Here is a 12243-nt window from a genome sequence, read left to right on the forward strand (position 1 = left end):
TTAGACCATGGGTTCCTTGAGAACAAGGACTGTCTTTTGACATTCTTTGCATCCCTACCACTTAACACAATAAATGTTTATTGACTGACTGATTTAAGCATTTTTTTTCTATTGTAGCAAAATTATATATCCTCTTTCTTAATTCCATTTGGTATTCTTGAGAAAGGTGATACCACCCAGTGGGTAAATATAGGGATTACTATTATCCATGCTTATGTTCAAGTGATAAATAAATATTCTCTTTATGAACTTTTTTCTTTCTAAAAATACTTCCTCCTTCCTTATTATCATTATCATGAAAAGTTTGTTATCTACACAAGTAAAATTTGCTGAAAAGTATCTTACAGACCTATCTAGTCCTTCATGTTGGCTGATTTTACCACTCTGGGCCTTAATTTCCTTAAATGATTTTCTAAGGGCATGTATTAGAGGAAGTTATTTAGTAGAGGAATTTGAATTAGAAGCCATATGTCTTTGAGTTCTTTCCATTATTTTTATTTTACTAGCCTCCTTCATTTCCTAAGTACTGTAAAAGTTCTTTCAGAAAATGTAGGGTCTCCAATTTAAAGCTTTTAGAATAATGGTTGGGTCCACATTTTTTTTTAACATTCTGGAATCTTTTGGGGGATATGTTGGAAACTCTGTGACTTTAATGGTCTTTCTGCCAGTCTTTTATTGTACTATCTAATCTTCATAACAGTATTCCAGTAGTAATGTTTATTTTGAAACAGTTGTCAGATATTACTAATGAGATTATTACTGTGAAATATTTAACTATTTGGTGATAAGATGGCTTTATTTCCTCTGTATGTATTCATACATGTATGTGTATATGTGTATACACACATATTTTTCAGTGACTAAGCTACTTTTGATAACTACTAAAGTTTGAGTAGTTACTGAAAGATGTCTATGGAAAAGAAATGTGACAGTTTTTGTTAACTACTACAAGTTTGCTATTCTCTCTCTCTGCTGTATGTGTAGATATTTCCTCATTTTGTTCATTCTTTTGGACAGGTTGGCAGTGTTTTTGGATATTTTCCAAAGGATTTGATTGAAGTAAATCATCAGTATTCTGAGCAAGAAATAGAACTGCCAACAGATGTAAGTAGTGAAATCTTTTTTTTTGTTTTTAATATTATTAAATAGACCATCCATTTCTGCTAAATGGGTTTTTAAAGGCTGTGGTATTTTCAGCTTCAAAGTAAAAAGTCAGGGCAATGAGGTGGTGCAGTGGATAGAGCCACCAGCCTTGGAGTCAGGAGGACCTGAGTTCAAATCCAGCCTCAGTCACTTAATAATTATCTAGCTGTGTGACCTTAGGGAAGTCACTGAATCCCATTGCCTTGCAAAAAGAAAAGAAAAAAGAAAGTAAAATATACCAAAAGTCTTTGCACCAAGTTTTAATTTGTGCCAGAGCCTGTTTTTAGAGAATTTTAAGGGCATAGTGACATATAAAATATAATCTTTGAAATGTAAAAGATTTTCAGGCAGTTGGGTAGCCTGTGGGTCCTTCCCTTTACATTTGCAATTTCAATTTAATTCAAGTGTATATATATTCTATTTTAGGTGTCAGGTATAAGTAGTGTATCTCCTCAAGGAACTTAATTCTACTGAGGAGAAATTTGCACATAAAACTTCAGGAAATTTTTTTTTTTTTTTTTTCTGCTTATTAACCTTAAAGTATATGTCAGGGGCTGCTAGGTGGTACATTATTGCTATGTACTGAGATATAACCAATGAAAGTGCATAGGGTCGGGGCAGCTAGGTGACATAAGTGAATAGAGCACTGGCCCTGGAGTCAGGAGTACCTGAGGTCAAATCCAGCCTCAGACACTTAGTAATTGCCTAGCTGTGTGACCTTGGGCAAGTCATTTAACCCCATTGCCTTGGAAAAACAGGAAAAAAATGATAAAAGTATATTTCAGTTCATTTTTTGGGGTATGGGACCATGCAATAGAAGCTAAGTGACTTGTTCAGGGTCAGGCAGCTACTAAAAGTCCTAAGGCTGAATTTGAACTTACTCCAAGGCCAGTACTCTATTTTTTTTTATTTTTTAATATTGTTTTTATTTTTTATTTTTTGGCAAGGCAATGGGGTTAAGTGACTTGCTCAAGGTCACACAGCTAGGTAATTAGTGTTAGGCCAAATTTGAACTCAGGACCTCCTGACTCCAGGGCTGGTGTTCTATTCACTGTACCACCTAGCTGCCCCCTGGTACTCTATTGATTGTGCTACCTAGTTGTCCTTGTCAGCTCATTTTTGCAAGTACATAGGTAGAATGGTACATTAATATTTATTTTTATCTTGTATGCCCTCTCCCTATACCACTGTGACTACATATCACTCCACATCCAGGCTGTTACAACAACCTTCAGTTTAGTTTCCTTAACTTGTCCTCTCTCATCCATCCTCTGTTCACTTGTCTGATCATGACAGTAAACTCCCTGTTCAGTAAACTCTAGACATGCTGTGAGCATATAACAAATCCTCTGTTTTTTAAAATTCTTCATATTCTGACTTGTTTTTACTTTTCCAATCTTTTCATGCTTTACCCCATTCTGTGTATTCTGCAATCTGGTGTTACTGGACCTCCTTGATGTTCTTTGCAGAAGATAGTTCATCTCCAGACCCTAGTCACTTTCTTGTTCTTGTTTTTGCAAGGCAGTGGGATTAAAGTGACTTGTCCAAGGTCACACAGCTAGGTCATTATGAAGTGTCTGAGGCTGGATTTGAACTCAGGTCCTCCTGACTCCAAGTTTGGTGCTCTGTCCACTGTGCCACCTAGCTGCCCCGGCTCTGTACACTTTTATCGCTTGTGTCTCAGTACTTGAAACTTTCTCTCTCATCTATGCTTCCTTGGCATCCTTAATTTCCTCAGTCTCAAAATCCCACTTTTGGCAAGTAACCTCTCTAGTGCTCCTTAATCTTAGCATCTTCCCTCTGAAACTATATTTAGTTCATCTCCTATATAGTTTGTACATAGTTGCTTGCATGTTGTCTTTTCTATTAGATGGAGTTCATTGATGACAGGGACTCACTTTTGCATTTCTTGGGATCCCAGCTATTTAGTTCATTGCCTGGATGTTAATTGGATGTTAAATAATGTGCTCAATGGGTTCAAAATTAAATTAATGTGACATTAAAATAAAGCATGAGTCAAGTATTCCCCCTCTCACTTAAGCTAACAAGTTGGGTCTCTAGAGCCAGGAGGCAACATCTTCACTGAGTTGAACTTACTGGCTCCAACTGCTGTGTATCCTATCATGTTTGTCAGTGAATATCAATTTGTCAGCCAGATTTAATGAGCTTTTGTTTTCCCTTGTTAAATGTAAAAACAATTTTATCATTCATATTTAACACTTTGAGTTCCAAATTCTCTCCCTTGTTGACAAAAGGCAAGCAATTGGAGATAGATCATATATATAGCTATAGATATAGATATAGATAGATACAGATATATCTATATATGCAGTCTGATTTTTTTTTTTGCAAGGCAATGGGGTTAAGTGACTTGCCCAAGGCCACACAGCTAGTTAATTATTAAGTGTCTGAGGCTGGATTTGAACTCAGGTACTCCTGACTCCAGGGCCGGTGCTCTATCCACTGTGCCACCTATTCCCCCATATATATATATATCTCTTACAAAATATCCCCATAATAGTCATGTTGTGAGAGAAAATATAGCCCCCCCCTTAAAAAAATCCTCAAGAAAATTAAAGTTAAAAAAAATTGCTTCATTCTGTATTCAGTCACCCAGACACCATCAGTCAGTCCCTTCTCTGGCTGTGGATAACTTTTTTCACCATAAGTCCTTCAGAGGTGTCTTGGATGATTGTATTTCTGAGGGTAGTTATGTTATTCACAGCTAATCATCTTACAATATTACTGTTACTTTGAGCATCCTGCTCATTGTTTCCCACAGCAGAATAGTTTTCCATCATCATCACATACCAGTTTGTTCAGCCATTGCCCGCTGATGGGCATTCCCTCAATTTCCAATTCTTTGCCCCCAGAAAAGAGCAGCTTTAATTATTTTTTAATATATATATTAGGTCCTTTTACTGGTTTTAAAAATCCTTTTGTATACATTCCTAGTGGTGGTATTGCTAGGTTAAAGGGTTTCTATGGTTAGATAGCCCTTAAGGGCAGAGTTGCACATTGTTCTACAGAATAGTTGAATTGGTTCACAATTCCAACAGTGCATTAATGTCTCATTTTCCCCATATTCCTTCTAACCTTTGTCATTTTCCTTTTCTGTCCTGTTAGCTAGTCTGATAGGTATGTTTTACTTGCATTTCTCCAGTCCATAGCAAGTTTTTTCATATGGCTTTGGATAAGTTTGATTACTTCATCTGAAAACTGTTCATATATTTTGATTATTTATCAATTGGGAAATGGCCCTGAACTTTATAAATTTGACTCAGTTCTCTATTTGTTTGAGAACTTTATCAGAGAAATAGTCCAAAATTTCTTTCACAGTCAAAGCTAATTGCACTTCCCTTCATAGTATTTCCCTCACCCCATTTATTCTATTCTCTTTCATTTCACCCTGTCTCTCCTCAAAAATGTTTTGCATTTAACTGTCCCCTTCTCCAATCTGGTCTCCCTCTTTTATACTCTTACCCCCAGCCAGCCCTCTCCCTTCTTTTATCTTCTTTGGGTTACGTAGATTTCTAAACCAAATTGAGTGTGTATCTTATTGCCTCTTTGAGCCAATTCTGATTAGAGAAGGTCCACTCATTCCCCCTTATCTTCACCCCTATTCCACTCCACTGTAAAAGCCTTATCTTGCCTCTTTTATGCCACTTCATTCTACCTCTCCCTTCCCCTTTCTCCTAGTACATTCCTCTCAGCCCTTTATTTTTTTAGATGTCATCCCTTCATATTCAACCCACACCTGTGCCCTTTATATATACTCCCTTCTAACTCCCCTAATAAATGAGAAAGTTCTTAGGATCCTGTTACCAATATCATATTCCCATGCAGGAATGTAAACCTTATTAAGTTTAATGAACTTTTAGAAAGTGGTATTTATTTACTGAGGTGGTATACAGAACAGCCATGTTGTGTGAACAGTTGCTACCAAATTGTTTCCTCTTCTCCAAAGTCTATGGCTTCCTTTCTCATGAGTACAAAGACAAAGGGGGAGAAGAACTTGAACAGAGAACAGGAGACCTTAGGAGAGCTTTTTTTAAAATTTAAAAAAGAATTTTAATTAAAGATTTTATTTTGAGTTTTACAATTTTTCCCCTAATCTTACTTCCCTCCCCCCACCCCCACACAGAAGGCAATTTGCCAGTCTTTACATTGTTTCTATGGTATACATTGATCCAAATTGATTGTGATGAGAGAGAAATCATATAGGAGAGCTTTTAATCTATGTCCTTGACTCCTAATAGGGATACTAAAGTCAGTTTGTTTGAAGTTGCTGTTAGAATAGTATTGGGAATAGGGGCGACTAGGTGACGCAGTGGATAGAGCACCAGCCCTGGAGTCAGGAGTACCTGAGTTCAAATCCGGCCTCAGACACTTTCTAATTACCTAGCTGTGTGGCCTTAGGCAAGCCACTTAACCCCATTGCCTTGCGAAAAAAAAATACCTAAAAAAATACCTAAATAAATAGAACAGTATTGGGAAAAGGGGAAATCCACCAGACTCTGAAGTTTATGAGGTTCTCCTCAGGTCAGTGGAATAGGAAGAGACTTGAGATCAAGTCCTTGTCCTGTGCTTCTCTGCCACAGATCAATTACTTCTCAGGAGTTTAGGTGAAATACTTTTTGGTCTCTCTTGATCAAATCTCTCTAGGTCTGCAGTAGCACTCTGGTTTTATACAGACCCCACATGCATTATCACGTTTCTTTAGCCAGGCTGTGCAGTGATCAAGGGTTTTTTCCATGATCCTTCTGATTGACTAATTAAAAAGATGGGTGTTTTTCCTGAATCAAAATATTAGGGTATAGCATTTTATCTTTCTTTAAATGAGATGGATTGATTTTATTGATTTACTTCAACCCATAGTATTAACCCTGACTTAAGTAATTGAATATTTAGTAGATTTAAAATATTCAAAAGAATTTCCTGGTTGAAGTCTTGGTGGTCATTGAATTAAGGCGTTGTGACCACCTACTGAGTGAAGTGATCTGATTGCCAAAGTGATAATGGAATGCATTTTCTACTGCTAGTTATTTTTCTAGAGTTGCTATAGAACTCAAAAACAGGTAGCATTGGCTTTTGGCAAATTCTTGGCAAAGGTAGCAATATGGATGAGGTCTTTGAGCTGTTTTCATCCTTACTTTTTCCAATTTTGAGGGTTTTTAAATTGACCTTATAACAGCAATTACCCCACTTTTAATTGTGTGTCAGTTCTATATTTAAATGTGATACAGGCAGTCTGTAGGTCATAGAGACTTGCCCTGGGCAGACTGTACTCTGTCAAGGAGTTTCAGGTTTCTCAGAATATTAGTAGAATGATTTAGAATGTTTTCACTTGCAGTGAAAAGGAAAACTGATCCTGCATTTTTTCTTATTCAAAACCAATTAGTCTATTTCTTAATTGAAGTCATGAGCTCTTCATTGTCAAAATAAAGAACTTACAGTTTTACTGAGCTTTCACTCTTATGCTTGGTGACTTCATAGAAGAGAATTTAGTAAAGCAAGCTGGCAAACTTGGTTCAGGAGTAAGGATTTGAGAGAGGACAAAGACTTGTGGACTAAACAGATCCATCTAGTGTATTCATCATGAATACTTTCTTTGAAAAAAAGGAATGAAGTGATATATATATATATATATATATATATATATATATATATATATATATATATATTTTTTTTTTTTTTTTTAGAGAGAGATTTTCTTAGGTTTTATTTATTTATTTTTCTCCAAGGCAATGAGGTTAAGTGATTTTCCCAAGGTCACACAGTTAGGTAATTATTAAGTGTTTGAGGTCCGGTTTGAATTCAGGTACTCCTGACTCCAGGGCTGGTGCTCTATCTACTGTGCCACCTAGGCACCACCAGGTTTTATTTTTTAAGGCAATGGTGTTTAAGTGACTTGCCCAAGGTTACACAGGTAGGCAATTATTAATTAAGTGTCTGAGGTTGGATTCAAACTTGGGTCCTTCTGACTCTAGGCTGATGTTCTATCCACTGTGCCACCTAGCTGCCCCTAAACTGATTATATTTTTATGGATAGGAAGTCATTACTGGCTTGTTAGAGCCAATATCAAATTTAATACAAAACTAAAACTAAGTAAAAATAAGAAAAAAGGTAAAAAGATAAGATTTTGAAGTTAATTAAATTAACTGAAATTTTTCTTTTAAGTGTATGATTCATTTAAATCTAATATTTGTTAGCTTTTTATTTAGCTAGGGGTAATAATAGCATGAATAAAATAAAATCCATGACTAGACATAAATTCATTTAAAATGATATAAGTGACTCCAGGTTATTTTTGGATATATCTCAATAAATCTCATTTTCTAATTCTTATTGGTATGAACTTCTGACATGATTCATTTTTTTAACTTTAAATTTCCTATATAACTTGCATCACAATGAAAAAGTCCTTTAAGTTAATAGCATAATTTTTTGGTAACTAGGGAAAATAGAAAAGAGAATGACAGATTTTGTTAACTGCCAGCATGAAGTGGAAGATATGGAAGCACAATTAAGAAGACAAATTGATAGGGAAGTTAATTTCCCAGCTTCTCCTGAGTCAGGTCTTCATGAAGTAGTTTGATGATTTTCTTTGAAGGGAATTCCTAGACCATCATATAAAACTTTTTAAATATAAGTACAAAAATTAATTCAAAAATGAATCATTGATAGGCTTCCTAATATGTTTAACTAAGATTGACTGGAATACAGGATTCAGGATTTATTAAAGGTGGTATGACCCAATAAAATTTCTCTTTTCTTTCAGGAAACAGATTTTGTTTGTTTTGATAGAGGAATGGATAATTTTGACAACTATGATGTTGAAGATCTTTTAGGATTTTTGGGAGAAACCATGAATGGCAAAGGGAAAGATGAATTGAGCTCTGAGAAATCTACAGAAGAAATGGAGAATTCTAAGAAGGTGAATATTGAAGAATCTTTTGAAGTGTCCAAGGATGGCAATGATGAACCTGAAACAGTAGTGGATAGCAAAGTTCTTGCAAACTCAGAAGAAAACAGCTTACATTCTGAAAACACTAAGAATCTAGAGGAAGAATTTGAAGCACAGAGGCCCCCAATCCATATAAACAGTCATGCAGATAATCTTCAGGGAAATCAACCCTCCCTCGAGCCTTTAGAAGAAATCCTACAAGAAAAATTAAAAGTCCCAGAAAGTGAGAATGCCAAAAATAACAATATTTCTCAACTTTCTAAGGACTGGGAGGAGTTGGATGCCTATAAACTTTTGAAGAAGGAAATTAATTTGGATTTGAAAACAAAATTTGGCTCAACTGCAGATGCACTTGTATCTGATGATGAAACAACGAGACTTGTTACATCATTAGAAGATGAGTTTGAAGAAGAATTGGACACTGATGATTCCAAAGTTGAAGAAGAGGACAAAGATAGTTTTGATGAACCACCGTTACTAACTTTTACAAATGGAGAAGATAGAGAAACACCAGAGAAGACAGTAGTTGAGAAATATCCAAGTGAAAATCTGTATACTGAAGGAGATACTGATGAAATAGTTCAGCCTAGGTCTGGTGAAAAGAATAAAAATATACTGAAAACCTTAGGAGATACTATTTTCTCTATTGTTGGTGGAGGGGAAGAAGAAAAAGAAGGCACAGATTTGGATGACTCTGATCTAGATGAAGAAAAGGTAGAGGATAATGAAGAAGTCCTAACTAGTAAATGGAAAGAAGATAGCACTCCTTTGGCTATAGAAGTACCTGAAACCAATCATGACAAAAACCTAGAAGATACCTTTGAAATTGATACAGTAACTGAAATTAAGGGAAAAAACAAGAGAATATGGTCAGTCGAGGAGGAATCCATGGAGAATGGAATAGAATTAGAAGGTGAAGACATTTCTAGAAAAAGTCCTACTCATGAAATTGACCCTAAACTTAATCATCCTGATGGAATAAAATTAGCCCTTAATGACATGGAAGGTGACCTAAAAGGAACCATTATTTCCCAAATCACAAAAGGGGAGCTCTATGAAGAGGAGCCTGGAGAGAAAGTTTTAGATGACAACTTAGAGAGTGATCCTGTCCATAAAACTCTCAGGAAGAAAATGAAAGAGAAAAATACTGAACAGAAATCTGTAAATATTAAACCTTTGTTAGAAGATGAACAACAAAATGAATCCAAAGGAAATGTGGATATAATAGGTATTTCAGAAAATGAACAAGAGCAGGAAATGATTCCAGAGAAGATGGAAGGAAAGGAATCTACACAGTCAGCTGTACCTAAAGTTCCAAATCAAGTCAACATTTCTTCTGTAGGTCAAACTGATTTATTAAGAGAAAAGATGGAGGAGAATCTTATGTTGGAAGAAAATTTATTGGACCAACATGAAAAAGATATGGAAACTGAGATTAGAATGCAGCTGAATGAAAAGATCAGGAGCTCTGAAAGAGAGATTAGAGATCAGTTTTCTAAGGATGGAAGCAAAGAAATGGAGAACATACAAAATAAGGACAAAGATATTTCTAAGTATGGAGAAACAAATTATTTCAAAGAAAATGGGGGTCAACTTCCCATCATAGAGACAATAGAAATCCAGACAGAAAAGGCAGAAGCCGAAGATGAAGACTTTCACACAGCTGAGGACTTGTTAGAAGATGAAAATGCTATAAGTGCTGCTGCAAGTGGCCAGAGTAGTAGGATAAATGTTAATGCACAGATGAGAGAAAAAACTTCATCAGGAGTCCCTAATCTGATGCATGCCATGAAAGACACCAAAGAGAAAACAGGTATGGATTTGGAAACTGAGGAAATAGATAGCAGCTTGCAAGGGTCAGTTGAGTCTGCACCCAAAGGGATAACTGCAGAAGTTAGAGACTCTGTTAAAATAGCTATAGAGCATCAAGAGAAGAATCCCCTTAAGAAAGAAGAAAAATCCACCTCTGTAGCTAGTGACTCTTTTGGCAAGGCTGAAAAGCAGGCTCTAGATTTAGTTGAAGAGACAACTTACTTTGAAAAAGATAGTCTGAAAAACAAAAAAGGCTTCAGTTACACAGAAAGATCTTGGCCAGATGATTTCTCCCAAGAGGATCTTGAGCACTCACAGAATTTCACTGATAGAGAAAGTCAAACAAGTCAGCAATCTGATTCTACAGAGCTTGAAGATAACCTGGTCTATAAAAAAGCTGTAAAGTTAGAGTTTAGTGACACAATAAAGCAGCTGCCTATCATTAAGGGCTTTCTCGATGAAAAACGAGTAGAAAGATTAGAAAAGTACCTTGGGTCTGAGAATGTCCTGCAGATGGAATCTACATTCCATGAAATGGAAAGTAAACTAGAACTTGCTCAAAGGGAAAGCCTGGCATATAATATGGAAAAAGCCTTGGACGATGTCTTCCGTTCTTCAGAGTCAGACATCCTTGATATGGTAGAGAAAATGTTAGATTCAAGAGTGGCAGAACACAAGGAACTGGGCATGAAGGAGATAGACATGTTTGATGAGGAGGCTGCACTGCTGGATGATATACAGGACCTGATCTATTTTGTCAGATACAAACACCCTTTTGTAGAAGAGAGTGTGCCCCTAGCAGCTGCTGAGCCTCCAGAAGCAAGTTCTCAAGTGCCTCCTGCAGGTAAAATCTAAATCTGTTGCCTTCTTGAGTTAGGCTGGTGGATAAGAAGGGTGATTATGTTCTTTCCAAAATCCGATGCAAGGCATTGGGCTACTTATATGAGACCAGTCTGGTCTTTGTAGGTGAGAGTGTATGGCATTTCAATATTCTATGAATAGCTGTTCATTTTTCTTTACTTCACTTCAGGTTCTCTTTTCTTATTTATCTCAGTGTCATGTGGGTAATATTGTTAAAAAATATTTATTTTTGACTTGTTTTTAATCAGTCATCTCTAGATACACCATCCTCATTCTTCCAGTTGAACCCTCCATTAGGGCAACAACAAAAACAGTCAGGTAAAACAAACAAAAACATTATCTGACAACATATGCAACATTTGTCCCTAGTAGTCCTTCACCTCTTTGAAGAGGATGGCAGTGCATTTTATACACATAGGTATGATTAAGGATAATAGCTATTATTTTATATGGTATTTTAAATTTTTGAAAGCACATTCCTCACAACAAAAATAGTACAAATATCATTCTCATTTTAAAGATGTGGAAACTGACTCCAGAGGTTAGATGCTGAAAACCTCTTGGACATTTCATCTTCCTGAGCCTCAGTTTCTTCATCTATAGGAAGTGGACTAGATGCCCTGTGAGGCCTTCTATGGTTCTACATCTTTGAGCCTCTAAGATTTACAATCCTAAGTGACTTGCCTCAGGTTACAAGCTAGTAAGTGCCAAAAGCAGGGTTCAAACTTAGTTCTTTTGACTTGCTTTTTCCCATTATAACATATACATATTCAGCATAGTATTACTGTTCTCATCAGTAAGGGTAATTTAAGTTATTGAAGTATGAAAAATATTCTATCCTCCCCAAAATACTTTAGAATAAAAGTTTCTATATAGAGATAATTCAACTACTTTATTATATCTTATGTCATGAAGGAATAGATATATAAGAAAACTAAAATTTGTCAGTTTTCCCCTTGCCCCCCCAATCTTCATATTGCTTTCAACCTATGATTATACCTTTTTTCCTTTTATATTTACTTATTTCTGGGTTTTTTTGCAAGGCAGTGGGATTAAGTGACTTGCCCATGGTCACACAGCTAGTTAATTATTAAGTGTCTGAGTTCAAATTTGAACTCAAGTCCTCCTGACTCCGGGGCCAGTGCTCTATCCATTGTGCCATTTAGCTTCCCCATACTTTTTCTTCCTAATAAATTTAATAGCTACTAATAAACAGCTAACTGCAGTGGTTTACTTTATTTACCCTCAGTTATTTCTTTGAGTTATTCTTAATTTGTAAAGCTTTTAGAAGAAGGAACAAATTTCTAAAAGCACTACTTTATAGTAGCATAGAAATAATTTTTAAAGCATTCTGAATGTTAGGAGAAAAGGAGGAAAAAGAAGAGAAATGTATTAAGGTTCCAAAGATAAAAATAGATGCATATTCAGGGTGACAACCGAGAATCCATGTGTTCAAATA

General features: G+C 35.8%; 2 protein-coding genes across 7 annotated transcripts in view; one reads left to right on the forward strand and one right to left on the reverse strand.

The window, feature by feature from the left end:
- The window catches only part of TAF1A (TATA-box binding protein associated factor, RNA polymerase I subunit A), a 99297-nt gene that overhangs the window by 77042 nt on the left and 10012 nt on the right, over positions 1–12243 (reverse strand). The gene's annotated exons all lie outside the window — the stretch shown is intronic.
- Positions 1–12243, forward strand: part of MIA3 (MIA SH3 domain ER export factor 3) — a 92772-nt gene that overhangs the window by 26015 nt on the left and 54514 nt on the right. For all 6 annotated transcript variants that reach the window (XM_074222721.1, XM_074222722.1, XM_074222723.1 and 3 more), the window contains exons 3-4: positions 1018–1104; positions 7926–10767. In XM_074222721.1, coding sequence (XP_074078822.1) covers positions 1018–1104; positions 7926–10767 — 2929 coding nt within the window. The remainder of the gene's footprint in view (positions 1–1017; positions 1105–7925; positions 10768–12243) is intronic.

The sequence above is a fragment of the Macrotis lagotis genome, chromosome 2 (assembly GCF_037893015.1).
Source record: "Macrotis lagotis isolate mMagLag1 chromosome 2, bilby.v1.9.chrom.fasta, whole genome shotgun sequence".
NCBI lineage: Eukaryota > Metazoa > Chordata > Mammalia > Peramelemorphia > Peramelidae > Macrotis > Macrotis lagotis.